Raw genomic sequence first — 27,825 nt, forward strand, 5'->3', positions numbered from 1 at the left:
AGTAGGAGGGTTTGGATTCTGGAAACTAATTATAATAACCCTGTTTTTTTTAGAAGTAGTAATGAATATGTGTCAGCCTAGGAGCATAAAAATCAGCTGCTTGATGTAACTGGTGTGTGTCTTGGTGGAGCAGAGTGTCTCCCGGTGCACCCAGCACTGTTTGCTTACCTCTATTCCTTTAATAAATTGTAAACTTTGATTATAGTCCTATTTTGAAGACTGAGCCATTTATTACAACCATCTCCGCTGTCACTGCACATGATGGTCTTGTACCCAGGGCGAAACAGCAACTATTTAGGCCTATTGCTGGCACAATCTTTGGAGGAAGAGCCCAGTCTTCAGGCAAGATACTGAGGACATCCCATTTTATTACACAGCTGTTCTGGGAGAGTCCAGTCAGAGAAAGTCTTTAAGATAGACTTTGATACAGGCTTCAGGTGAGAGAATGCGAAGTCATTCCTCAGTATCAGCTGGAGGAAACCACGTATTTTTCTAGGAACAGCAAAAGAATAAATACTAAAATAAAGACTAAAACAATAAATAAATATCAAATACACAATTATTATTAAGGAAGCAATACCACACAAACTTGGAACAGGATATATTGGGAGTCATTTGGGAAGAGAGACAAGAACTTCATGAATACTAAAAAACATTCATGAAAACATTTTCCAAATGACATCCTTGAGCTCTGCTGCCCAGGAGGCTCATGTAGTGCAGGGGCTTGCAGATGGAAATGTAGCAGTCATAGGACATGACAGTGAGAAGAGAATGCTCTGCTGATATCAAGAAAAGAAACAGAAAGACCTGTGCAGCACATCCTGTGTAGGAAATGGCCCTGTGTCCTGGTTTCAGTTAGAACAGAGTTAATTTTCTTCCTAGTAGCTGGTAGAATGCTATGTTTTGGTTTAGGATGAGAAGAGTGCTGATAACACCCCAATGTTTTAATTGCTGCAGAGCAGTGCTTATACTAAGCCAAGGACGTCTCAGCTTCTTGCTCTGTCCTGCCAACAGGCAGGCTGTGGGTGCAGGAAGAGCTGGGAGGGGACAGACCCAGGACAGGTGACCCAAACTAGCCAAAGGGGTATTCCATACCATCTGACGTCATGCTAAACAATATATAGGGGTGGCTAGCCGGGGGAGGGGGCCGGACTGCTCGGGGTTAGGCTGGGCATCGGTCAGTGGGTGGTGAGCAATTGCATTGTGCATCACTTGTTTGTACATATTATTAGTAGTAGTACTATTATCATCATTGTATTATTATTATTATTATTATTATTATTATTATTATTATTATTATTATTATTATTATTATTATTATTATTATTATCTTTATCATTATCATTATTATTATTATTATTTTCCTATCTTATTAAACTGTCTTTATCTCAACTCACAGGCTTCACTTTCCATTTCTCTCCCCCGTCCCAGAGAGGGAGGGGGGAGGGTGAGCGAACGGCTGTGTGGTGTTTAGCTGCCATCCGGGTTTAACCACAACACCCTGCTGGCTGTAGACCCTTGTCCATGTCATGTCACCCCAGATCTGAGCTGAGAAAGATGACTCAGATTTTCATGTTCCTTGTGAGGCAGCTCTGTTGGAAGCTGGCCTGATTCCTGGTGAGCTGGCAGCACTGCTTGTATGGCATCCCTCGTGGTGCCCAGGCCCTCTTCCTCGTGGGCACGGCTCACTCAGCAGGTTCCCAGTCTGCCCCAATGTGTGGGGTTATTCTTCTTCTGTTGCAGGACTAGGCTTTTCTCCTTCTAAATGTCAAGAGGTTTCTCTAGGCAAATTTCTGCTGTTTCTTTGGACAGATGCTCCAATGTGTCAGCTGTTAACGTCTGTAGGCAGATGGCTCACCCTGATTGTGCTGTCTCTCACAAGATAGCAACATTGGCAGTTGCAGGAGAGTTTGGACAACACAGGAGTAACTAGTTGAATGGAGTTGCAGCACAGATTCGCAGAAGGCTTCAGCATGGAAGGCTGCCAGATTCCACCTTTTCTGTGCTTCCTTCTCATGCCTTCTGTCATTTTGTTTGGAGCTTTGTCCTAAATGTTGCAAAGCTTTGCAGGGACAAAAACAGAAGGGCCAAAGCCTAACTAGAGATCAGTCTGGCTGTTACCATCAAAGACAATAAAAATGTTTTTAGGAATACACAAGAAGGGGAGGATTAAGGAGAATCTTCATACTTTATTGGATGTGGAGGGAAACATTTTGACAATAGATGAGAAAAAGACTGAGGTATTTAATGCCTTCTTTGCCTCAGTCTTTAGCAGCAAGACCAGTTGTTCCCCTGGTACTCAGCCCCTGAGCTGGTAGATAGGAACAGGGAGCTGACAAAGGGGTGACACTTCTCTCAACTTCTTCACTCTCCCTTTCTCCTTCTCCTCCCCTTTCTCTTCCAGGCTAGGTACAATAGCTCTTAAAGCTTTCAGTATCCTGGGGATGGTCAAACCAGCCTGTTCCTATTGTGATCTCCTGAATGTGCTTCAGCTTTTGTTTAAAGTTAAACAAGTATTTGAGAGTGCCATCCAGAAGTCTGCCCCAAGGCAGGAGATTTAGTAGAGGCTAGGAGTATGGGAGGATACTAGCAGGCACCTAGAGCAGTGAGCACATCCAATGCTTTGGAACTTCACCCCTGAGCAAGTGCAGAATCCTAAAAAAAATGGTGAAATGCATGAAAAGGTGTTGTGAAAAGACATAAATTGCTGCAACATGCTGGGGCTTTTCCTACGTATAGAAGACACAGCCAATGCTACTCCAAGTCCAGTGACAGGCCCTCCCGCAACTTCACCCTGTGTGACGGTCCCTGCAGCCACTCCAATTCCTCCGAAAGGCCCTGCAGCCACAGCAACTCCTGCGATGGGCCCTGCAGACACTCCAACCCCTGTGACAGGCCCTGCAGCCACTCCAGCCCCTCTGATGGGCCCCATGGTTGGGCCAGAGAACCAACCCGTGCCACTATTAGTTGCTCCTATATGCAAGAGAAAACAATGGATGTAAAAAGTGTTTATTTTCTTTTTCTTAGAAAGGAAAGAAACTCCTATGCAGGCAAGAACGCAGGAAGAAGACAAGGAATGCTTCAACAAAGTTGGGCCATCAAGGAAGAAGGAGGGCAAAGAGGAAGAGATCAGAGCATCATCAGTAACCACAAGACCCCTATTCCAGGGCGAGCTATGGGATTTGTGAAAAAAAATCAGTCATCATTTAGGTGAGCACATTGTCACTTGGCTGCTCCAGTGCTGGGAGAACAGGGCCAATAGCCTGGAATTAGAGGGCAGAGAAGCCAAGCAGCTGGGATCCCCCTCTAGGGAAGGGGTGATTGACAAATCAATTGGCCCTACCATTTACCATGGACTGACCCAGACTGCCCTGCAATGGGGGAAGCTCCTGAACACCTGCAATACCTTGGTGACATCATCATGTGGGGCAACAGAGCAGAAGAAATATTTGAGAAAGTGAAGGAAATAATCCAAATCCTTCTGAAAGCTGGTTTTACCCTAAAACAAATGTCAAGGGACCACCACACTTGATTGCCATGCAGGCTGGCCAGGGTCAAGGGGACCACTGATCGAGGACAGTCTGGGCATCGGTCATTGGGTGGTGAACAATTGCATTGTGTATTACTTGCTTTGTACACCTAATTATTATTGTTGTTATTGTTGCCGTTATTATTATTATTAATCTTTTCCTTTTCTGTCCCTTTAAACTGTCTTCATCTCAACCCATGAGCTTTACAGGTGTGGAGCTGCAGGGGCAGTGAGCTAACAGCTGTGTGGTGCTGAGTTGCTGGCTGGGATAAACCACAACGTCATGTTTGACAACTGCACATCAATACCACAAATCACACTTCTAAGATCAGTCTCTCCCATGTTCAGCGAGGAGCAGTTGCTGATGACTTCAATCTGCTCCAAACACCACACCCCAGGAGAGACCCCGATGACTTCAGGAGCTGTCAGCCCTGAGGCCTTGGGGACACCTCGAGGGAGCCCAAAGGCACAGAGCAATCAATGTTACGGTTGGGTGCTGTGCTGCTGGGCTGGGCCAGGCTCCTGGGCCCAAGGGGAGCTCCTGGCAAGTGGGCAGAGCTGCAGAGAGACAGGACCGGCTCCTCTGCACAGCACTGCACTGTCTGCAGCTGGTGTGGGGAGAGGAGGAGACAGGGGCTGGAGGCAGTGAGGAAGGCAACAACAGAGAGCAGCATGTGACAGGACAGATCTACAGAGTCTTGACACCGTGAGTCTCTGGCAGCAGGGCAATGCAGATGGGGTTTCCAGACGGGTCTTCTACAGCTGACACATCTGATGGCTGATAGCTTCTCTCAGGATGGCTCTTTCTGTTTCTCCAGCACAGAGTAGATGTTTTAGAGAATGGCATTGATTTTCCAAGAGGAAGACCAAGGCAGGGTCTACCCGAAGGGTAAGAATTTTTCTGCAGTCTGTGCTTGCAAATTCTTGCAGTGGAAGGCAGGCAGGCTTCATGGTAATGGGTTGTTGGGATTGTACAGGAGACCGAGACTCCTAGAGCATTGCACTGAGAGATCAATGTGTCAATGATGAACTTCATAAAGTCCCTTTCCACACTTCAGCTCACAGACTGCACCAACACCATCTTTGTGGCCCTCTCAGGTTTTATTCTAGCTGATCTTTAAGAGCTGCAAACCCTCTGATGCCCAGTGCCCTGTCTTTGTATCTTCATGCCAGAACAGAACACACAGGATATGCATCAAGCATGAGCAGTCTCCTCTGCAGGCAGAGCTGCAGCAGAGGACAATCTGCTGAGTGTCCATCTGTCCCTCCCTGGCCTTGCCTCCCCTGGCAGCAGCACAGTGCCATTCCTTCTGGCTTCTCCACCTGGCCGTGCTGCTGCTGTTCTGGTTTCCAGGCTGGCTGGGGATGGGGGTTTCACATGCCCATGGAGTGAGCCCTCGTTGTGCTTGGGCGAAGGGGAGTACAAGGACAGGGTGAGGTGTCTGGAAATGTGCACTTTGAGCCTGGATTACTCTGCTCTCAGCAGTGTTCAGGTCCTTCTCAGGTGAAACTCTGATTGCAATTGTCCTGCAGCTCAAAGAGATGTCAGCACAGGGCAGCTCAGACAGGCACTGATGGACAGACTGGCCATCCTCCCTGAAGGATACTCTGCACTAAAGGGACAGTCCCTTTGCCTCTGAGGATCTACAGGATTTCACTTGTAGTGCAGCAGAAATGCCCAAGATTACTGCCTTAGAAAAAGACCTTAAGTGCTGGGGGGGTATTGAGAACAAAAAATAAAAAATAAATTAAAAAAAATCCCCAAAGATCTGCTCAGCAATTGGTTGAACTATGAGCAACAAAGGGGTAAGATTCTTTGATATCATCACTACATTTTATCTGAGATATGTTCCTCTTTACCTCATACTATAGGGCAGGACTAATTCCTCTGTTGCCTACAGCAGAGTCCACTTCTCCCAGTGATACCATCAGGCAGCATGAATCAGAACTCCTGAAAGTGACCTGACAAATGTCTGCCTGGAAGGGAACAAGTATATTGGGGGGTTTAAGCTGAGAAACAGAATGAGTTTTTCTCACTAACTCTGCAATAGCTTCTCAGATAAGTCTGCTGTAACTTGGCAGTGCTTTCTCTTCCTTGGGCAGGACCAAAAGACCCAAACCAGCAAATGGCCAACAGCAGCTCTATCACCGAGTTCCTCCTGCTGCCATTCGCAGATATGCGGGAGCTGCAGCTCCTGCACTTCGTGCTCTTCCTTGGCATCTACCTGGCTGCCTTCCTGGGCAATGGCCTCATCCTCACAGCCATAGCCTGCGACCACCGCCTCCACACCCCCATGTACTTCTTCCTCCTCAACCTCGCTCTCCTCGACCTGGGCTGCATCTCCACCACTGTCCCCAAAGCCATGGCCAATTCCCTCTGGGACGACAGGGCCATCACTTATGATGGGTGTGTTGCACAGGTGTTTCTGTTTGTACTTTTTATGTCCGTGGAATATTCACTTCTCACCATCATGTCCTATGACCGCTACATTGCCATCTGCAAGCCCCTGCACTATGGGAGCCTCCTGGGCAGCAGAGCTTGTGCCCAGATGGCAGCAGCTGCCTGGGGCAGTGGCTTTCTCAATGCTGTCCTGCACACGGCCACTACATTTTTCCTGCCCCTCTGCCAAGGCAATGCTGTGAACCAGTTCTTCTGTGAAATCTCCCAGATCCTCAAGCTCTCATGTACAGACTCCTACCTCAGAGAAGTCAGAGCACTTGTGTTTAGCTTTTCTTTAGGCTTTGGTTGCTTTGTTTTCATTGTGGTGTCATATGTGCAGATCTTCACGGCTGTGTCGAGGATGCCCTCTGAGCGGGGCCAGCTCAAAGCCTTTTCCACATGCCTCCCTCACCTGGTTGTGGTCTCCCTGTTTGTCAGCACCATCATATTTGCCTACCTGAAGCCCCTGTCTATCTCTTCCCCATCCCTGGACTACGTGTTGGCAGTTCTGTACTCGGTGGTGCCTCCAGCATTGAACCCCTTCATCTATAGCATGAGGAATAAGGGACTGAAATATGCACTGTGGAATCTGATATCTTGATGTGTTTTAGAAGAAATTATTTTTCAATCATCTTCTGGAAATGACTCATAATGTCACTTATTATAGGAAGAACCAATATTCTCCTCTATATTCTCTTTGTTGTTGTTGTTGTTGTTTCGTGTCTTTGAGTATGTATTGTTAGCATTAGTATTTTTTAGTTTTAATTTAGCTGTTGCCCAATAAAATATCATTATTTTTCCCATTTCCAATTCACTATGTACATGTATTTCTGAAGCAGCTGACAGGTCATCCCTTGACTCCTGGCTGGGATCTATGCCTTTAGGCTCACATCTGCCAGTGTCTGTGATAGGCCAGCAGATGCACCTGCTTTGCACATAGTTTGTGAGATCCTCTCTTCCTAAGTGCCTGGAAGGCCCCATTGAGGAAGAGGTCTTGGATAGCTGTTGTCATGTCAGATGTTTCAGCTTTGCCTAATTCATCCTTCAGGGCTGCTTTCAGTTTTCTACACAGAGGGGGCCACTGCATCCCAGATGCCCGGGGGAACATAAAGCCTGCATGAGAGCCTGGAAGAAGTTACCCTGGGTCCATAGGAACCATTCTGTAACCAAAACTTGTAAGCAGGAAGTGCACTTTTGTGGTGTTGCACAGCTGCTGGGCACATTGTGCAGAGTGCTCCTACAGACCTTGGTGTCTTTCTCCATGCTGGCTTAGGAGCTGTTTCTTTCTCAGGCATGGAGTAGTCAGCAGAGGTGAGACAGATACTCTAAATTCATGAAAGCCATCAGAAAACTGCCCCTAAGAAGATGGCTGATATGGGCAAGTCAGGAAAGCCTGACCAGGAGAGATGAGAGATTTGATGGAGGGAAGAGGAGCTTGGATAGCAGAAGATAATGATTTTGAAGAGGTAAGAATGTTCAGGTAATGTTGATCCCACCATAACACTTAAAGCAGTCGTGTGAGGCCCTTAACCTATTTTAATCTGTAACAATAATCCCTAAACCAAAATGCTACTAAACTCCCTGAGAAGAATACACTACTCTAATGTTTGACCACAGTATCCCTTAAAGCCAAACTTAGTCCATAGCCACTTTCCATTATGCTTCCACTGAATCTTGCTCGCCCTTATCCCTGCCTTTAACACTAGCATTAAAATGCTCTATTTAACCCTAGTCTTCTTGCAGACCTAAACTATTGAAGAATGGCTCAAAGAGCAAGGGCACGGTTCTGTTATATATGGAGTGGTAATTCGTGTTGAGAAAATGGTTGATATTAATAAAGAAGGGGGAGATTTGGGAATGCGGCCATGGGGGTTGGAAAACCCTGTGATTGAGATAACACCAGACTCTTAATGATGAGGCCAACTGGAATATAAAAGAGTTTAGAGGGAACAAAGAAGGGTGATTCAGGAGACTCCATGCAGTCTCCGGTTTCTTGTTCTCCAGCTGGTTTCTTGTTCTCCAGCCGTTAAGTCATGGATGTTTCTGGGTGTTTGCTGTTGTTGTTACATTCAAAGTTGTTTGACCAATGAAAAGTTGTTTTGAAAAGAACTACTGTGGAGAGAAGGGTATAAGAGGGGAGCCTGCCCTCAAGATAAAAAAGGCAACACGATGAAGTTACATCATCAATAAAGAAGCAGGAAAAAGAAGTGAAGAGGAACAGGCTGGCAGAATGGAGACCAGGACGGGAACAGGCACTTTGATCACCTCATGAAGATAGGTTCAGCCAGACTCAGCAAACTGCTCAGAGAAGCTCGTACAGAAAGTCGCTGGAAACGGGCGCACTGGAGCTGGAGAGAAGCTTGAGCTGAGAGAAGCGGACCCGTGCACACAACTGCCTCTCGCTGGTAAGCAGTTGCGCATTATGGGGAATCATACGTCCTTAGGAACAAAGACTGTCCCGGTAACCTTACAGCTTATTCTCCTTCTTAACAATCAGACTGTTTATGAGCCTGAAATATGGGACCAAATTGAGGTCAAGGTGTGGGACTCTGCAACTAAAAACGACAAGGTTGCAGTGGGATTGCTCGGCACCTGGCGAGAAATCTCTGAGGCCTTAAAGAGCCATGTGGAGCCACAATCACAAACGTGTGGCTTGCCAGATAGTGAGGGAGCTGCAGGCTCCTTTACTGATCCGACTGCTACGCCATTGGCCCTTCTGCTGCTACAGCCATCGAAGGCTTTTGCTGTTACGCCCCCCAGGTGACCTGAACGTGCCTTTTGACCCAGGCCTATTGGCCTTGAAAAGTAGATGGATATGCTTTTCTTCGATCTGGGAAGAACGGGATACATAAGGCCTGAAGACCAAGTTGCTTGACAACTTAAAGCGAGACATATTGTTCAAAAGGAATGGAAAACGGACACTTGTTAGTAATCAAGAAAAGGAATGTAAAATGGAAACTTAAGTCATGGAAATTAAAGGATTGTTTGTTACCTATCCTGATTGTACGTATGTATAGGCATACTCGGGTTAGTATGTAAAGCAAAGTTCGGTATATTTAGAATGTTTGATGTTCGTGTGTGTGTGTTGGTGGAGCGTAGACTCCCTGCACACCCAGCGCTGTTTACTTGCCTTTTATATCTTTTAGAAATATTTGTTTTATAAATATTACAAAATTCAGATTGAGTTGAGACCTCATTTATAACACTGCCTAGGACTGCTCATGCCACCCCTCACTACTGGAACAGAGAAAATCTGTGATGTGTCGACCTCTCTTGCCTGTTAGAGCAGGAAAAAAAAAAAAAAAAAAAAAAAAGTTAAAATTGTTCCCTGAAAAGCTCCATCTTTGAATGGCTAAATTTCCTCCAATCATACCTGTACTAACTGCCTTTCTTGGTGGGAATATTCACATCTATCTATCTGTATAGTGAAATATATTTGTATAGCTACAGCTGTAACTACAGATATATGTGCAAGTAAATGGAAATGTATATGCAGAGTTACACATATACACATAGATAACTGGGAGAGAGACAGGCAAGTGGATGGGAATCATGGATTTTACATCACCTGAACTATCAGGAAACCAACCCAGCAGTGCTGGGAGCTGGGGAGAGGCGAGACGTGGAGGAAGGTCCCAGTGACACAGCTGGGAGTTTGGTTGTGATGCCATTCCTACCGCACTGACCTGACAGCCTGTTGGCAGGCAGGCAGACACGGCGATGTTATCAAGTGCATCACAAACCCCATGGGACACGGGGACCATCAAGAGCAGCAGCTGTGGAAGCTGCAGGCAGATGCCTGGGCCCCTGGGGAGGGCTGCCCTGCAGTGGTGCCAGCTGGACATGGGGTGGGAGCCTGTGGGACAAGGCATGAGAAAGTGCTGGATATGACAGAGCACAGTGTGAGAAGGGAGAGAGTACAGGCAGGGCTGTGAGGGACAGCAGCCTCTCATATGCCCTTGGTGGGCAGAGATATGAGCAATGGCCAAACAGCCATCCCAGCTTTTCCCAGCTTCCCCCCAATTCTCCCAACTCCCTGCTCTCTGCCCACCTCCCTGCCCTCATCCCAGCCCAGCAGCCCAGGCTGGGGTGCCCAAGACAGTGCCCACTGCAGGCTGCTGCAGGGCTCTGGGCACTGCCACCACAGCCCCAGCCCCTCTGAAGGGCACAGCAGTTCCTGGGGGCACAGAGAGCTCAGCGCCACAGAGGGAAGCATCCGAGGCAGAAGCATACAGAGGTAAGTGTCCCCTGCTGTATCCCCTGCTCTATTCAGCAGCAGATCCTCAGAGGCCTGCAGCCCCTCCGTGCCATCCCTGGGGTTTCTCAGGTAGCTCCTGCTATGCCAGGGCCAGGGCAGCCAGGCCCGAGCTGCTGCAGCCAGAAAGGGTTTGCTGGTCTCATTACTTCCTGATCAGCTGAGAGTGGGTTTCAGACAAAGAAGTTGTGGCTTCTTTTATTTTGTTTAAATACACAGAGAGTCTGGCTCCTCATTTATGCAAAGCCTCAGGGTCACGAAAGATATGTTGGTACAAGGGGATGAAGAACAGCATTTCTTTGTGGAAAACAATATCACAAGGGGAAATGAAAAACAAAACAAATTTAATCCATCCAGAAGTTAAGACAGCTTGCCCTATCATTACATAAACTGTAATTTATCTGAAGAAGAAAATAAGCAGTTTATAGCTGCAAAAAGGTCCAGCCAGTTTCATCAGTACATCCTTAAATATCTCCATGACATCACTTTCCTAATGGCATTCATGAGCTCCTGGTTCCTAATGCTGTAGATGAGGGGGTTCACTGCTGGGGGCATCACCGAGTACAGGACAGTCATCACCAGGTTCAGGGATGGTGAGGAGATGGAGGGGGGCTTCAGGTAGGCAAACATGGCCGTGCTGAGAAACAGGGAGACCACAGCCAGGTGAGGGAGGCACGTGGAAAAGGCTTTGTGCCGGCCCTGCTCAGAGGGCATCCTCAGCACAGCCGTGAAGATCTGCACATAGGAGAAAAGAATGAAAACAAAACACCCCAAAACCAGAAAACCACTAAATGTGAGAAGCTCAATTTCCCTGAGGTAGGAGTCTGAGCAGGAGAGCTTGAGGATGGAGGGGATTTCACAGAAGAACTGGTCCACAGCATTGCCTTGGCAGAGGGGCAGGGAAAATGTATTGGCAGTGTGAAGCAGAGCATAGAGAACCCCACTGCCCCAGGCAGCTGCTGCCATCTGGGCACAAGCTCTGCTGCCCAGGAGGCTCCCATAGTGCAGGGGCTTGCAGATGGCAACATAGCGGTCATAGGACATGACAGTGAGAAGAGAATACTCTGCTGAAAAGAAAAAGAAGAAGAAAAAGACCTGTGCAACACATCCTGCATAGGAAATGGCCCTGGTGTCCCAGAGGGAATTGGCCATGGCTTTGGGGAGAGTGGTGGAGATGCAGCACAGGTCAATCACGGAGAGGTTGAGGAGGAAGAAGTACATGGGGGTGTGGAGGCGGTGGTTGGATGCTACAGCAGTGAGGATGAGGCCGTTGCCCAGGAGGGCAGCCAGGTAGATGCCCAGGAAGAGTGCGAAGTGCAGGAGCTGCAGCTCCCGTGTGTCTGCGAATGGCAGGAGGAGGAACTCGGTGATGGAGCTGCTGTTGGTCATCTGATGCCTCTTGGACTCAGGGTCTATCCAAAGACCAAAGGGCATGAACTTGGTACCTATGAAAGGTCTTAAGATGTTCTGAAATCCATAGTTTAGTTCACATGCAATACACCTGTAAGACAGAGGGGTCTGTTTATCATCCTGCAGCAAAATTGTGAGAAACAAAGTTGTGTTTTTGCAATAGAGAATTACTTTTCTGTATTCCAAGGTAGTTGTGTAGTCATAATAAGGAGGAATGCTAAGTAGAGAAGTGGACAGTAGAAGGCCTCACTGTTCCAAAATACGGTAGAAGCTTGAGAAAAAACATGATGAGCAGTGAGAGAACAGTAAAATAAAGATCACGAGCTCTCAAAACATAAGAAAGGAGAAATTAAAGGGTTGAAAAAAAGAAAAATTGTACATATATGGTATAGAGGAGCGTCAAGTAGCTTGTGGACCTGTAGTACTCAGCCAATGAGGAAACAGGGGAGATGATCAGGCATCAAGTAATAGGGAATAAAAGGTTAGGATTTGTTTACTAAAATATGCTCCTAATTGACAGAATGCCCGCCATTGCAATTCAGAATAAAATAGCTTCACAGAAGATCCTGTCTTCAGAAAGTTATTTGAGATGTTTCTCAGAGAATAACCCAGGGACACCACTGGCTGTCCTTAAAACAGAGTGACCTGAACAAAGTCAGCTCATTTCCCAGCCCTACGCACCGCAGTGTCCAGAGCCATTTTGGCTAGAACAGATGGTCACTTTGCTCCCAGGGATGCACCTCCACAGCAGGACTCAGTATTCTGGTGTTTGAGATTTTGGCTTTACTCCCACTGCCAAGAGAGTATGGGGGGAATACTAAGGGCAGGATGGATGGGAGGGGAAACACAGAGAAATGCCCCAGTGTTCCAGCTTTTGGAGGCAAGAATGGGAGTGAGAGATGGGCACCTGGGGGTTCTCTTCCTCTGAGGGTCCTGCTGCTAAGGGACAACACAGTCAGAGACCCAATGATTTGGGGGCAGAGGCTCTGCTGGATTTGAGCAGAGACCATGCAGTTGCTCTGGGTAAGTCATCTGCATAATGTGGATGTAAGGAAGGTGCCAAAATCTCCCCTACCACGAAGTTCCTGGGAGCAGCTACCTCTCACTCCCTGCCCATGTCTCTATTGCCTGCAGCTGTCCCTGCCTGCAGCTGGGTCTCTGTCCCCACGCCTCCTGCCTGCAGCTCACAGCCCCCATCCCACCTGCTGGGTGCTCAGCTGTGCCCTGCAGACACCTCCTGGCAGCAGGGCTCTGCCCAGGGGCAGTTCGCTGGGGGCACATCCTAGAGCCCAGGGCACACAGACACTGCTGACACTGCACGGGTGGTGGTGGAGTTTTCTATGGGCTGAGCCACAGGAAAGGGAATTCTTGTAGTCCTTGTAGTGCGCCTTGTGGAGTCTTAGTACTGTTAGACTTCTCTTTGAAATAACAGCATTGATTTCTATTCCCACTAAGACAAACAAACAAACAAACAAAAGAATGCAGAAACTCAGAAGAAATGCTGAACCTGAAGCAGCTAATTCCTACCTTAACTTTCCTCTTGCAAAGTCCCCTTGGATACACCCTGGTTGTGCTGTGGATCCATGAGCAGGCTGCCCCAGGCAGCGGCCCCCTACAGCAGCAGGACCCTGCCCTGCCAGGGGGGCTCCTTCCACCCGCAGCTTCTCCCCACAGCGCCCTGGGCAGCTCCCCGGGCAGGCTGAGTGCTGAGCCTGGCAGGCGGCAGAGGCCCTGCCCCGGCACACAGCCCCTGGGGCACAGCAGGGACCCTGCTCTGCACCACAGCCCTGGCCACCCCTGCCTGCACCCCCGGCTTCTCCTGCCTCCAGGAACTGTGGCTGCATTGCCCTCCAGCCAGAGACTTACCGGCTGCAGGGCTGGGAAGTCTTCTCCCCCAGTGAGCTGTGGGCATGCTGCCACTTCTGCCTGCCTTTAAGCACTGTGTCTCTGCAGGCAGTGCCCTCAGGCCTGCTGCGCTGTGCAGAGGAGCTGCTCCTGGGCAGAGCTGTCTCTCTGCAGCACTGCCTGCTTGCCAGGAGCTCCCCTTGGGCCCAGGAGCCCGGCCCAGCTCAGCAGCAGAGGCCCAGCCCAAGGCCTCCCTTGCTCTGCCCCCCACCAGGCTCCCTGCACATGGTCCTGGGGCTGCAGGGGAACCTGCTGGCAAACAGCCTGAAGGAATCCCTGGGCACACACACTTCTTAACAGCAGGCTCATTTCTCTGAGCAGAAAACCAATTGAGTGTAACAATCACATCTTCTCTGAGAATTAGTTTGTCATGGACGTGTCCAAATGGCCTCATCCAACACCAGCAAGGTCTGTCTGCCTTTTATGCCCTGACACAAGATTCTGCCTGGGTATAAGAGGTGCTGGGTGGGAATAAAATCACTGGTGCTTTGCAAACTACATCCCTATAGTGCATGGGACAGTAGGACTTTCATTGAAGAAATCTTGGTTGTGACCAGGATGTTCTGGTTCATTATGATCCCAGGAGAAAGGCACAAGGCACTCTACATCTTGTGCAAGGGTAGTTGGCACATTGCACACCCCCTTGCACTGCATTGACTGTGGCCCCACAAGTCAGATGGGTGATGGAACACCTCATTGCTGTGCTGACACATCTGTGGCAGGATGTTCAGGGTCATTTTTGGAACTGTGCCTGAATCCCCCATCCCTAGGGAACCTGAACAGTATAGCAGGAACAGGATGAACAGGTGGAGAAATGTGGGGAAATACCACAGTGCTCACTCAGTGGAAGACAAAGAGTCAGAGAAAACCCCCAGAGCGCCTCATCCAGCTGTGCAGAGCCCCCAGGGATGGGCACAGCTGGCCAGTCACTGGCAACCCCTTTGTCATGCAAGAGGAAAGGGGAGCATGCCCACAGAGATGCACCTCTCCTCTTCTGGGGCTTTGGTTGCAGACATGGCAGCTCATGCCCTGGACCCCATGATCAGGTTGACATGATCCAGCAGTGTGCACTGGCAGCATAGACACAGGACCACGTGTATCTCTGTGCATTACAGTCAGGGGTGGTAGTCTGGCCTTCAGCATAGCACAACCCTCCAGAAATGAGAGACTTTGTCAAGCTACAAGAGAGATCCCAGACTGGTGCAGAAGAGGTGTTCAGGCACCGTGAGGGGCTGCTGCATCCCAGGTGCCTTCGCTCCCATTTTTGAAAAAAGCCCAGCCCCAGGACAAGCCTGACACCCAACTCTCCTGGAAGGGCTCCCAACAACAGAGGCGTGTTGTGGCAGGGGGACACTGGAGACTTCTCCATTGCTCCATTTCCTATATTCCATGGCCTTTGTCACCATTTGGAGATGTTCCTGGTAAATTTGTCAGGATCCTGTGGAAAAGAACTGGGAAGAAAGGAAGTGACAATTTCTCCACACAAGGGAAATCTGTCGTCTCTCTCCTGAGCTGCGCCATCTCCATGCTGCTGACCTCACAGGCCTTCTAATGACACGGGCTGATGTCACAGGGGGATGCCCTGCATCACCAGGATATAAGCACTGGAGCAGCAGCAGTGCCGGCACTTCCCTGCAAGGCCTGGTCCCTGCTGGGCACTGCTTGGGTGCTCCCCACCGCTGTCCTTCTGTGGCCAGGAGTGGGGTCAGCAGGAAGCAAGCTTGCACTGGGCGACCCTCGCTGACGGGCGGAGGAGCAGGGGCACCTTGCAGAGGAGCTGTGGTTGAGGAGCCAGGGCGGGCATCCCTTGTCCTGAGCTGAGGGCCAGCAGCAAGAGAGATGGAGGGCTGCTGGAGCGTGACCATCGCCTCTGACATGAATTCCATGTTCCCAGTGCTCCTGCATCTCTCCCCCAAAGGTAAGGGTGTCAGGAGCCCCTTCCCAAGATGTGACACAAGGGCTGTCAGCTGTCCAAAGCTTTGCGGGGGGGCTGCAAATGGATGGTGGCTGCTGCAAGATCCTTGCATGAGTGTTCCTCTGGGCTCACGGGAGTATGTGGTAGCCAGGACTCCTGGGTCCTGATGCTAGGGGTGCCCTAAGCCCCAGGGCTTGTCTGGGCATGGCTCAACCTCCTCGTGCTGGGGACAATCCATGGCCAGGTTTCCCTGGGAACTGGTGCCTCTTCGGGATCTGGCTCTGGGAGGAAAGATGACCAGTGTCCCAGAGACTGGTGTGGCCTGCAGCTCCACAGGCCTCTCAGGAATGTGCCAGAAATGCCTGTGTTGGAAATCAAGCCTTCCCCTTGTATTGATCTTCTTCAGGGGAACCAAATATCTGCATGGGTACCAATTATCATCACAGATAAGACAGACCTAGCATAGGCAGATAAATATATTTTATTGCCTATCAGTGGCGGACTAAAACCTTGAGGAACTACAAGCAAACTAAACTGACATATCCTGGAAGCATAACACAGCCCAGACCCTGACATATCTTGGAAGTACAACACAGCCCAGACCCTGACATATCTTGGAAGCACAACACAGCCCAGAGAAAGCAGTCTAGGAGGTTTCTGGAGAGCGTGGAAGATAGCTTCCTGACGCAGCTGGTTAGTGAGCCTACCAGGGGTGGTGCCCCGCTAGACCTTCTCTTCACAAACAGAGAAGGACTGGTGGAGGATGTGATTGTCGGGAGCTGTCTTGGGCAAAGTGACCATGAAATGGTGGAGTTCTCTATTCTTGGCGAGGCCAGGAAGGGGACCAGTAAAACCGCTGTATTGGACTTTCGGAGGGCTGACTTTCAGCTGCTCAGGACACTGGTTGGTGGAGTCCCTTGGGAGGCGGTTCTGAAGGGCAGAGGAGTCCAGGAAGGCTGGGCGCTCTTCAAGAGGGAAATCTTAATGGCGCAGGAATGTTCTGTCCCCACGTGCCCAAAGACGAGCTGGCGGGGAAGAAGACCAGCCTGGCTCAACAGAGAATTGTGGCTTGATCTTAGGAGAAAAAAGAGGGTTTATATTCTTTGGGAAAGAGGGTGGGCCACTCGGGAGGACTATAAGGACGTTGCGAGGCTGTGCAGGGACAAAATTAGGAAGGCCAAAGCTCATCTGGAGCTCAATCTGGCTACTGCCGTTAAAGAGAACAAAAAATGTTTTTATAAATACATCAACACAAAAAGGAGGACTAAGGAGAATCTCCATCCTTTACTGGATGCAGGGGGAAACTTAGTTACAAGAGATGAGGAAAAGGCGGAGGTGCTCAATGCCTTCTTTGCCTCAGTCTTTAGCGGCAATACCGGTTGTTCTCTGGATACCCAGTACCCTGAGCTGGTGGAAGGGGATGGGGAGAAGGATGTGGCCCTCACTATCCATGAAGAAATGGTTGGTGACCTGGAACGGCACTTGGATGTGCACAAGTCGATAGGGCCGGATGGGATCCACCCAAGGGTACTGAGAGAACTGGCAGAGGAGCTGGCCAAGCCGCTTACCATCATTTATCAACGGTCCTGGCTATCGGGGGAGGTCCCAGTGGACTGGTGGCTAGCAAATGTGACGCCCGTCTACAAGAAGGGCTGGAGGGCAGACCCGGGAAATTACAGGCCTGTCAGTTTGACCTCAGTGCCAGGGAAGCTCATGGAGCAGATCCTCCTGAGAGTCATCATGCAGCACTTGCAGGGCAAGCAGGCGATCAGGCCCAGTCAGCATGGGTTTATGAAAGGCAGATCCTGCTTGACGAACCTGATCTCCTTCTATGACAGAGTGACGCGCTGGGTGGATGAGGGAAAGGCTGTGGATGTGGTCTACCTTGACTTCAGCAAGGCTTTTGACACCGTCTCCCACAGCATTCTCCTCAAGAAACTGTCTGCTCTTGGCTTGGACTGGCGCACGCTTCGTTGGGTTAGAAACTGGCTGGATAGCCAGGCCCAAAGAGTCGTGGTGAATGGAGCCAAGTCCAGTTGGAGGCCAGTCACTAGTGGCGTCCCCCAGGGCTCGGTGCTGGGGCCGGTCCTCTTTAATATCTTCATTGATGATCTGGACGAGGGCGTTGAGTGCACGCTCAGTAAGTTTGCAGATGACACCAAGCTAGGTACGTGTGTCGATCTGCTTGAGGGTAGGAAAGCTCTGCAGGAGGATCTGGATAGGCTGCACCGATGGGCTGAGGTCAACTGCATGAAGTTCAACAAGGCCAAGTGCCGGGTCCTGCACCTGGAGCGCAATAACCCCAAGCAGAGCTACAGGCTGAGAGAGGAGTGGTTGGAGAGCTGCCAGGCAGAGAAGGACCTGGGAGTGATGGTTGATAGTCGGCTGAATATGAACCAGCAGTGTGCTCAGGTGGCCAAGAAGGCCAACGGCATCCTGGCTTGTATCAGAAACACTGTGACCAGCAGGGCTAGGGAGGTGATCGTCCCCCTGTACTCAGCTCTGGTGAGGCCGCACCTCGAGTACTGTGTTCAGTTTTAGGCCCCTCGCTACAAGAAGGACATGGAGGTGCTTGGGCAAGTCCAGAGAAGGGCAATGAAGCTGGTGAGGGGCCTGGAGAACAAGTCCTACGAGGAGCGGCTGAGGGAGCTGGGCTTGTTCAGCCTGGAGAAAAGGAGGCTCAGGGGCGACCATATTGCTCTTTACAGATACCTTAAAGGAGGCTGTAGTGAGGTGGGGGTTGGTCTGTTCTCCCACATGCCTGGTGACAGGACGAGGGGGAACGGGCTTAAGTTGCGCCAGGGGAGTCTTAGGTTGGATGTTAGGAAGAACTTCTTTACCGAAAGGGTTGTTAGACATTGAAACAGGCTGCCCAGGGAAGTGGTGGAGTCACCATCCCTGGAAGTCTTTAAAGATGTTTAGATGTGGAGCTTAGTGATATGGTTTAGTGGGGACTGTTAGTGTTAGGTCAGAGGTTGGACTCGATGATCTTGAGGTCTCTTCCAACCTAGAAATTCTGTGATTCGGTGATTCTGTGATTCTGTGTAAAACCACCATTCCCCCCATCCTGCCTCTTGTAACTCTGTCTCCTGGGTGGAACAGGAGAATTGGGAATTGCTGTCAGTCCATGACATTGTTTCCACTGCTCCTTGATGGTCAGTCTCTGCCCTCCTGTGGGACGCCCTTCTTCCCAAATGAATCCTACGTGGGGCCATAAAGGGCTCAGATAATGACAGATATGACCGGATCATGTTAAAATAAAGTTGTTAGAAGCAATATATCAGCTTCATAGTTGCTGACCACAATGTTCATTTTTTTTTGGTGTAGTAGTTGTATTTGGTCTCAGAACTGTGTTGGGTAGAACATTACATATTGTGTGTGTTCCCTGTTGTGCTGTTTATCCTTTGTGGGGGCTGGTTTATGGTTATTAGTTTACTCTACAGCCTAACACTGCCTTATGTTGTGATAAAATTACTGGTCATGAGACAAATCTGGTAGTTGTACTCAGCATTGCCGTCACCTCCATGCTTGAGGAACTTTCTCTCAGAAACTATTTATAATTAACAGTCTTTACTTTTCTCCTCGGGGAGCCAATCTATGGAAATGATGGGGGGGGGGGGGGCGGGACACTTCTCCCCACAGCTAGCTACAATAGCTCTTCAAAACTTGGAATCCTTGGAATGTTCAAACCAGCCTGTACGTATTATGTGTCCTGAATGTGTTTCAGGTTTTGTTTAAGGTCAGAGTAAACTATTTCAGAATGCCACACAATGATCTGCCCTGAGGCAGGATAATTATGAGGGGCAGGGTGTGTGGGAGGATATGGGCAGGCACCTAGAACTGTGGGCACCTCCAATGCTTTCTAACTTCACCCCTGAAGAAGTGCAGCATCCTAAAAAAAAAAAAAAAAAAAAAAAATCTACACAACTCCAATTCCTGTGAATGGGCCAGAGAACCAACCTTTGCCTGTATCAGTCAAATATATATATGAGAATAAAATCAAATCAGGAAAGAAGCTCCTACTCATAGAGGGAAGGAGGAAGAAGAAGATGAGGCAGGCTACTCTCAAGTAAAGCCATCAGAGAAATGTGTGCATGAAGACAGAGATAACATAAAAGGAGCAGTAAGCTCCTGATCACCATTCCTTGGGGAGCTGTGAGATGTGTGATTAGATTTCAGCCATCATCTAGGCCAGCACATTGTCACCTGGCTGCTCCGATATTGGGATAACAGGGCAGGTAGCCTGGAATTAGAGGGCAGGGAAGCCAAGCAGCTGGGATCCCTCTCCAGGGAAGGGGGCATTGACAAAGCTATTGGAAAGGGGGCACAAATCCTCCCTCTCGAGGCAACTCCTGTCAGGTGTAAAGGAAAGGTATCCCTTCAAGGAAGATGTATGTCACCCAGGCAAATGGACCACCAGGGAGAGAGGCAGCCCATATCTGATGGAATTGGCCATGCTGGAGGTGATTTATGGTGATTTATGCACATTCAACTGTTTTCTACCTTGCCCGGTCCTTCACAGGATCCTTCAGTTGTGAGGTTGCTGAGGGTCGAAGTGCCAGTAGCTACCCAAATGGTGCGCCAGTGGCAATATGGCACCACCCAAGATTCCCTGATTCCCATATATATGCTGATTCATCAACTGCAGAGCCAAGGACTGATCAGCAAAATTTGTTCACCCTTTAATAATCCCATCGGGTCAGTGCAAACATGTAATGAGACTAACGGTGGAGTATTGTGTCTAGAATGAAGTCACACCAAATTCAATAGATCGTCTATAGTCTTCTCTCCTTATAGTCTTAGCTCTAAGAGCATTTAAATAATCTCTTACAGCACCTGAATGCTGCTGTCTGATCCCTTCCTGGGATCATAAGGAGACAGTACTTCCAGGCCAAAACACTCTCCCTGTACGCTTGGATGCAGGCCCCTAGGTCCCGTGGACTGTTAAGGGTGTAGTTTGCAAAGTAACCACGGATTTTATCCCCACCCACCACCTGTTGTACCCCTGCAGAGTCCTGCCTCAAGGCACAAAGGGCAGGGAGACCTTGCTGGTGAGAGCTGAGGCCCTGTGGAGATGTCCAAGACACAACAGCCATTACAGCCAAGGGTCCTGTAGAACAGAAAGGAAAAAAGAGAACATTTAAAAGAGAACAGAATAGGTTTAGCTCTCCCTGAGACACATGACTCCTTTTGCTCTGCTGACAGCCTCCGCAGGCTGCCCTGCACATAAGGAGTAGGGACAGGTTCAGTTGTCCTCCATGTGGCATCTGCTGCCATTTCAGTTGGCCTGAGGAATGCCCCATCAGACCAGAGGATCAACCTCAAATTTCACCAGGTATTTCCATTTGAACAGCTCCTGCCTGTCCTCCATCTCCACTAAGGAGCTACTGTGGCTCAGTAATTCGCATTAAAGTGCCTATGCTGTGGACACCTGAACTGAGGCCTGAGGAATCCCAGCTCCTGTGGGTCTGTGGCAGATATGAGAGGGAGCTGAGATCCCTTTCCAGCCCCAGGAATAACAACCAGCATGAGATGCCTTGACTGACTGTGCTGAATTCTTTCCTTCAGTGGGAATGAAGGAGATCAGTCCCTGACCATGACTTCATGCCAAAGTAATACTGGGACAAGAAGCTGTGATTGTTACACTTAATTGGTTTTCTGTAAGGAGAAATGACACTGGTGTGAAGAATTGTGTGTGCCATGTGAGGAAGGGAACCCAAGGGATTCCTTCAGGCTGTTTCCCAGCAGGTTCCCCTGGAGCCCCAAGGCCATATGCAGGGAGCCTGGTGGGGGGTAGAGCAAGGGAGGCCTTGGGCTGGGCCTCTGCTGCTGAGCTGGTCCAGGCTCCTGGGCCCAAGGGGAGCTCCTGGCAAGCGGGCAGCGCTGCAGAGAGACAGCTCTGCCCAGGAGCAGCTCCTCTGCACAGCGCAGCAGGGCTGGGGGCACTGCCTGCAGCTGTCACTGGGAGGCGAGAAAAGGGAGATAGAGCTTACAGGCTGCGTGAATTGAGGGGATACTGAAAGCTCGATGGGGAATGAATGCTTGCAGCACATTACAGGGTAAGTCTGTGGCAGAAGGAAAATGCAGAAAGGCCAGGCCCTGAGTGCTCTCTTTTCACAGGCTGGCAGCAGGCTCTGCAGCCAGGTTGCTGAAAGGGGTTGCCAGGGCTGTGCTGCAGAGCAGGGTCCCTGCTGTGCCCCAGGGGCTGTGTGCTGGGCCAGGGCCTCTGCCGCCTGCCAGCCTCAGCACTCAGCCTGCCCGGGGAGCTGCCCTGGGCACTGCAAAGAGAAGCTGTGGGTGGAAGGAGCCCCCCCGGCAGGGCAGGGTCCTGCTGCTGGTGGGAGGCTGCTGCCTGGGGCAGCCTGCTCACAGCTCCACAGCACACCAAGGGAATTTCAAAGGAAACTTCACTCTCATCTTTCCTTAGCCTCTGCTTTCAGTTTTCTTTTTGGCTCAGTAGAAATAGCAAAATATAATATTATATCCTAGAAAAGCCTGACAGTCCTATGGCATCCTAAGGAGGTTGCCATGACCCCCATCAGGTCCCTTTCCTGCCCCTCAGCCCCTAGACAGCTCCACCGGCACAGGTGTAGTGTCAGCAGGATCTGTGTGAGCTGGTCTCTTGGATGTGCCCCCAGCGAGCTGCCCCTGGGCAGAGCCCTGCTGCCAGGAGGTGTCTGCAGGGCAGAGCTGAGCACCCAGATTGTGGGATGGGGGCAGGAGGTGTGGGGACAGAGACCCAGCTGCAGGCAGGGACAGCTGCAGGCACCAGAGCCATGGGCAGAGAGTGAGAATGAGATACTCGCAGTGTCTCCATGGCAGAAGGGATTTGGGCATCTGCTTGCCATCCTTGCACTGGAGACACCTTCCCTGGAGCAACACCCTCCTTTCATTTCTCTCGCACCTTCAACCTCCAGCCATAGTGTCATCAGGACTTCTGCTGGGCTGCAGGCTGCCATGCACAAGGGCACAGCTCTGCCCTAGCAGCTCTGTGTTACCTAGCAGCCCCATGGGAAATACACATCAGTCCTAAGTCCATACAAATGCTGCTGCGTGGCTATATGTGGGCAGCTGTTATGATCCCTCTCTGTCCCTGGAGAAGAGCAGAGAGCTGAGATCCTCCTCAGGTATGATGAGATGGGTGCGGGGTTTGGAGATCTGCCCTTTGAACCTGGATTCCTCTGCTCTCAGCAGCATCCAGGTTGTTTTCAGGGGAACACCTGAGTGTGACCATCCTCCAGAGGTGCCCACACAGGGCAGCTGAGACCAGGACTGGTGGATACAGCAGCTGTCCGCACTCTGCCTTGAGGGATGGTCCCTTTGCCACCCAGGACCCCAAGATTTTCATGGGTGGGCAGTACAATTGCCAAGGTTTTATGCCTTGAATACCCCCCTCAGGCATCGGGGGGACTAGTATAAAGAAACAAACCAAAACATGCAAAAACCTTTGCTCTGCATTTGGATTAATTTTGAGAAAGAATGCTGACAAATTCCTAGTTTTGCCAAGCATACTTCATCTGAGACCACGCCATGTTCCATTTGTATACTGCTCTAGGGCAGGACCATCTCCTGCAGAGTCCCTTGACTCCTGAAGTATCAGTTTAAGATCAAAGAGAGCAACAGCCTTTCCCAAAGTGAAGAGGCAATTTTTTTTCAGGTTACTACAGGAAAATGAGTAGGTTTTCCTTACAGAGGTCTACCCTAGCATTTCACTCTTTTTCCTTCTTGGACAGGCCTCCCTATTCAGAGGAGGCAGATCTCCATTCCCGGGAGGATCAGATGTCCAACAGCAGCTCCATCACCGAGTTCCTCCTCCTGCCATTCGCAGACACACGGGAGCTGCAGATCCTGCATTTCATGCTCTTCCTGGGCATCTACCTGGCTGCTCTCCTGGGCAACGGCCTCATCCTCACTGCCGTAGCCTGCGACCACCGCCTCCACACCCCCATGTACTTCTTCCTCCTCAACCTCGCCCTCCTTGACCTGGGCTGCATCTCCACCACTGTCCCCAAAGCCATGGCCAATTCCCTCTGGGACTCCAGGGTCATCTCCTATGCAGGATGTGTTGCACAGGTCTTTCTTCTTCTACTCTTCCTTGCTGCAGAGTATTCTGTTCTCACTGTCATGTCCTATGACCGCTACGTTGCCATCTGCAAGCCCCTGCACTACGGGAGCCTCCTGGGCAGCAGATCTTGTGCCCAGATGGCAGCAGCTGCCTGGGGCAGTGGGGTTCTCTATGCTGTGCTGCACACTGCGCATGCATTTTCAATACCTCTTTGCCGAGGCAATACCCTGGACCAGTACTTCTGTGAAATCCCTCAGATCCTCAAACTCTCCTGCTTGGAATCAGACTACTGCAGGGAAGTTGGTCTTGTTTTTATTGGTGACTGTTTAGTATTTGGCTGTTTTGTTTTCATTCTTTTTTCTTATGTTCAGATCTTCAGGGCCGTGCTGAGGATGCCCTCTGAGCAAGGCAGGCACAAAGCCTTTTCCATGTGCCTCCCTCACCTGGCAGTGGTCTCCTTGTTTCTCAGCACAGCCATGTTTGCCTACCTGAAGCCCCCCTCCATCTCTTCTCCATCCCTAAACCTGGTGGTTGCAGTTCTGTATTCGGTGGTGCCCCCGACACTGAACCCCTTCATCTACAGCATGAAGAACCAGGAGCTCAAGGGTGAGGTTAGGAAAGTGATTTTATGGATGTTTCTGAATAATGATAAATTTCCCCTCTTTTTCCAGAAATGACTTAACTCGGTACCTCTGTGCAGGCCTGGTTCTTCTTTCATATCATTGTTGTTATTGTAACTTTGATATCATTTGTGTTTATTATGCTCTCAGAAAAATATTCATCCTAATTCTCCTGAGGAATGACACTGCTCTGTTTACTCTTGAAGCTTTATAAATGTATGTCTATCAGCAGATCAAAGCTCACTCTTATATAACATGTGATTAAAAAAAAAAAAAAGGCATCTCCACAGCATGTTGCCTGAAGGCTTGTCTCTTTTTTTTTTTTCAAGGCTGTTGCCAAGATCAGGGCTATGCAGCTGCTCCCCAGAAGGCTCATTGCCATGCTGTGAGTAGTGAGAGACCATGGGTACAATTTAGGAACACCCTGTTGTATCTAATGACAGCAGAAATGGTGAATGGTCACTGAGGTACATAGCCACAACTGTCCCATATGGGGCTGGGCAGAAGACAGCATCTGGGACAGGAATGTGGAGCTGTGTGGAGAGCCTAGGAGTTCTCCATGGGTAGCGTGTTCTCAGGGTGGGCAAGGAATGGAGCCTTACAAAGAGAGAAAATGCCCAAGATCTTGTCACCAAAACGGGTACCGCAAAATTTAGATGTCCTCAGGCAAAGAAGAGCATCACAGTTGTTGTGCAATTCATCAAAGAACCAGCATGCACAGGAAGGGAGGATGGAGAGGGATTCCTGTCACTCTCACAAAGTACCACCAGCTGGAACTAGAAAGACACCTAGAAACCCCCTAGAGTCCTTGGCAACATCCATTGCTCTTTCTGAGCACCTGCCAGAACTACACACCATAAAAAGCAGGATTAACAACAGTGATCCCAACCCAGCTGGGTCTACTTCCCACCTTGTGCAGCTCAGTCAGTGTGCTGGGGGCACCACAGCCTGTTTGGTCTGCTCGTAGCTCCACCAGCTCAGGACCCTGTGGGGAGCATGGGGAGGTGGCCAGAAACATCTGGAGAGGTGAGAGGAGGGATGGGGAGAGATCAGATGGAAGCTGACCATGGCTGGAAGTTGCCTAAAATACTGGTGTTCACCTAATCAAGACAAGGTCTGGACTGTGGGTACCCTAATGCATGCTCATGAGTTAGAGTAGAAGATAAGCCAGAAGTCCGCAGTTTCCTGGTGCTGCACTAGGTTGGGAAGTGGCTGAAGAAGGACTGGCGCCCTCTATTCTGCATCTCGTAACTCCATAATCTTTCCTGAAGGGTGGTATCAAAAGCCAAGTCTGGGGCCCTGTGCCAGGGCTTCCACTGATGGAAGCATGACACAGCAGCCATACCAGTTTGCTTCTGTTGCTCAGTCTAGCACACGTCCATGTGACAGTCTCCTCCAACCTGTGTGCTGAACCTTAGCCCCAAAGTCATCAGCAAGTCCTCAGCTTGGGTCCACCCCAGGGACTGGAGTGCAGCTGTGACCACAGGATGGACCAGCCCTCTCCTTGGGCCTGTCCATGGCTGGATGCCTCTGCATGCTGCCCTGGAAAAGAGAGCGTATTGATAATATGTTAAGGCCCCTTTTACCTTCTCTGTGTCTGTGGGGCCCTCAAGAAATGTCCCTCAGTCCTGAAATCAGACCCAGCTTCTTGCATCAGGAGCCTGGAGAAATTGCCCCAAAAGTTTCAGTCCTGTTGTGCACATAGGCAAATGCCCCGGCCCTCACTGCCCTTCTGCTTTAGCAGCCTCCCCCCTTCACCCAGCCCTGCCCCAGCCCCAGCATGTCCCTCACAGGGGTTCACAGACAGCCCTGCCTTGGGGCCTGCTGAGCTCTGGGCCCAGAGAGGGACCAGGCTGGGCTGGCTGTTCCCCTGGTACAGACCCTGAGCCCAGCAGGAGGATGGAGGTGCTCACCTTTCAGCGATCGGCTCTCCCCAGACTGAGGCGGAAGGCTGGTGCTGGGAACCGTGAGGGGCTGGGGCTGGTGGTAGCTTTCTTGGGTAGTTTCTCCTTTTTGTTCATGCTACAAGCTGGGCTGAATCTGTGCCCTGGGACACTCTGCTCGAAGACACTGTGGGTGTAGAGATAGTCTTTATTGTCTGACCACACTCATGGTAAGGAAATTTTTCGTAATGTCCAGATTGAACCGCCCCTGGTACAGCTTTGTGCCATTCCTTTGTGCCTGAAGATGACTTGAATCCTTTTCCAGACCCACCTTCCCTGTGCCCGCTGGGTCCACATTTCCTCTGTGGAGACTGCAGACATCTCATTTGCCTATAAAAGCCGAGATACCAAAAAGACACTATGAGAGAGTCAGCTCAGTCACAGTGGCATACATATTTTATAGGGGCTACAGGGAAAGAGAGCAGGTTGATGTTTCAGATGAAATGAGACGAAGCCAAATGTGTGTCGGAACATCACAATGGTACTTAACAACAACAACATCAAAATCAATGTCAACATAAACATAAAATAATATAATATATAACATAATATAATAACAATAATAATAATAATACAATGCATAGGAATGTACTTAATATACAATGAATATACTGTGAGTCAGTTGTGGAGACAGATGAAAAGTTTACCAGCAGTGAAAAACATCAACGAAATTACTTTGTTCAGTGCAACTTTCAGCTCCTGGAGTCTCATGCTGTAGATGAAGGGGATCACTGCTGGGGGCACCACTGAGTACAGAACTGCCACCACCAGGTCCAGGGATGAGAAGGACGGGGAGTGGGGCTTCAGGTAGCAGAAAAAGCCAGTACTGAGAAACAGGGAGACTGCGGCCAGGTGAGAGAGGCATGTGGAAAAGGCTTTGTGCCGCCCCTGCTCAGAGGGCATCCTCAGCACGGCCCTGATGATCTGAACATAGGAGAGCACAATGAATACAAAACACCCAAAGTCGATGAAAACATTACCCATAAGAACCCAAATTTCACAGAGGAAGGACTGTGAACAGGAGAGCTTGAGGATTTGGGGGATTTCACAGAAGAACTGGTCCACAGCATTGCCTTGGCAGAGGGGCAGGGAAAATGTATTGGCAGTGTGCAGCACAGCATTGAGAAAAGCAGAACCCCAGGCAGCTGCTGCCATCTGGGCACAAGCTCTGCTGCCCAGGAGGGTCCTGTAGTGCAGGGGCTTGCAGATGGCAACATAGCGGTCGTAGGCCATGATGGTGAGAAGAGAATACTCTGCTGACATCAAAAAGACAAACAGAAAGACCTGGGCAGCACATCCTGAGTAAGAAATGGCCCTGGCGTCCCAGAGGGAATTGGCCATGGCTTTGGGGACAGTGGTGGAGATGCAGCCCAGGTCGAGGAGGGCGAGGTTGAGGAGGAAGAAGTACATGGGGGTGTGGAGGTGGTGGTCGCAGGCTATGGCGGTGAGGATGAGGCCGTTGCCCAGGAGGGCAGACAGGTAGATGCCCAGGAAGAGTGCGAAGTACAGAAGCTGCAGCTCCCGCATGTCTGCAAATGGCAGGAGGAGGAACTTGGTGATGGAGCTGCTGTTGGACATTTGATTCCTCTGGGCACGGGGACCTGTCTGAGGAGGGAAATACAGCAAAATGTTAGGCTCAGCCCTGTGAGCAAAACCTACTCTATTTCTTGTCAAACCTCAGAACTGCTGCTTCCCTTTCAGGAAAACCTCTGCTGCACGTTCCTTGGTAGAGCTCTGGTTTAT

General features: G+C 50.0%; 2 protein-coding genes and 1 pseudogene across 3 annotated transcripts; 2 read left to right on the top strand and 1 right to left on the bottom strand.

Annotated features, from left to right (window-relative positions):
* Nucleotides 1-5,655: 5,655 nt before the first annotated feature.
* LOC311216535 (olfactory receptor 14A16-like) lies at nucleotides 5,656-6,570 on the top strand (the record flags this gene model as incomplete). The annotated part of the gene is made up of 1 exon (XM_084298063.1): nucleotides 5,656-6,570. One exon carries the CDS (start codon nucleotides 5,656-5,658, stop codon nucleotides 6,568-6,570), a length of 915 nt encoding a protein of 304 aa, XP_084154189.1.
* A 4,107-nt stretch (nucleotides 6,571-10,677) lies between these two features.
* On the bottom strand, nucleotides 10,678-27,660 carry LOC311216536 (olfactory receptor 14C36-like; the record flags this gene model as incomplete). The annotated part of the gene is made up of 2 exons (XM_084298064.1): nucleotides 10,678-11,319; nucleotides 27,367-27,660. 2 exons carry the CDS (start codon nucleotides 27,658-27,660, stop codon nucleotides 10,678-10,680), a joined length of 936 nt encoding a protein of 311 aa, XP_084154190.1.
* On the top strand, nucleotides 23,234-24,165 carry LOC311216667 (olfactory receptor 14A16-like; annotated as a pseudogene). Its single transcript has one exon. The product of its transcript is annotated as an olfactory receptor 14A16-like (transcript).
* Nucleotides 27,661-27,825: the final 165 nt, after the last annotated feature.

This window comes from Netta rufina (genome assembly GCF_964035555.1).
Source record: "Netta rufina genome assembly, chromosome: 18".
Lineage (NCBI taxonomy): Eukaryota > Metazoa > Chordata > Aves > Anseriformes > Anatidae > Netta > Netta rufina.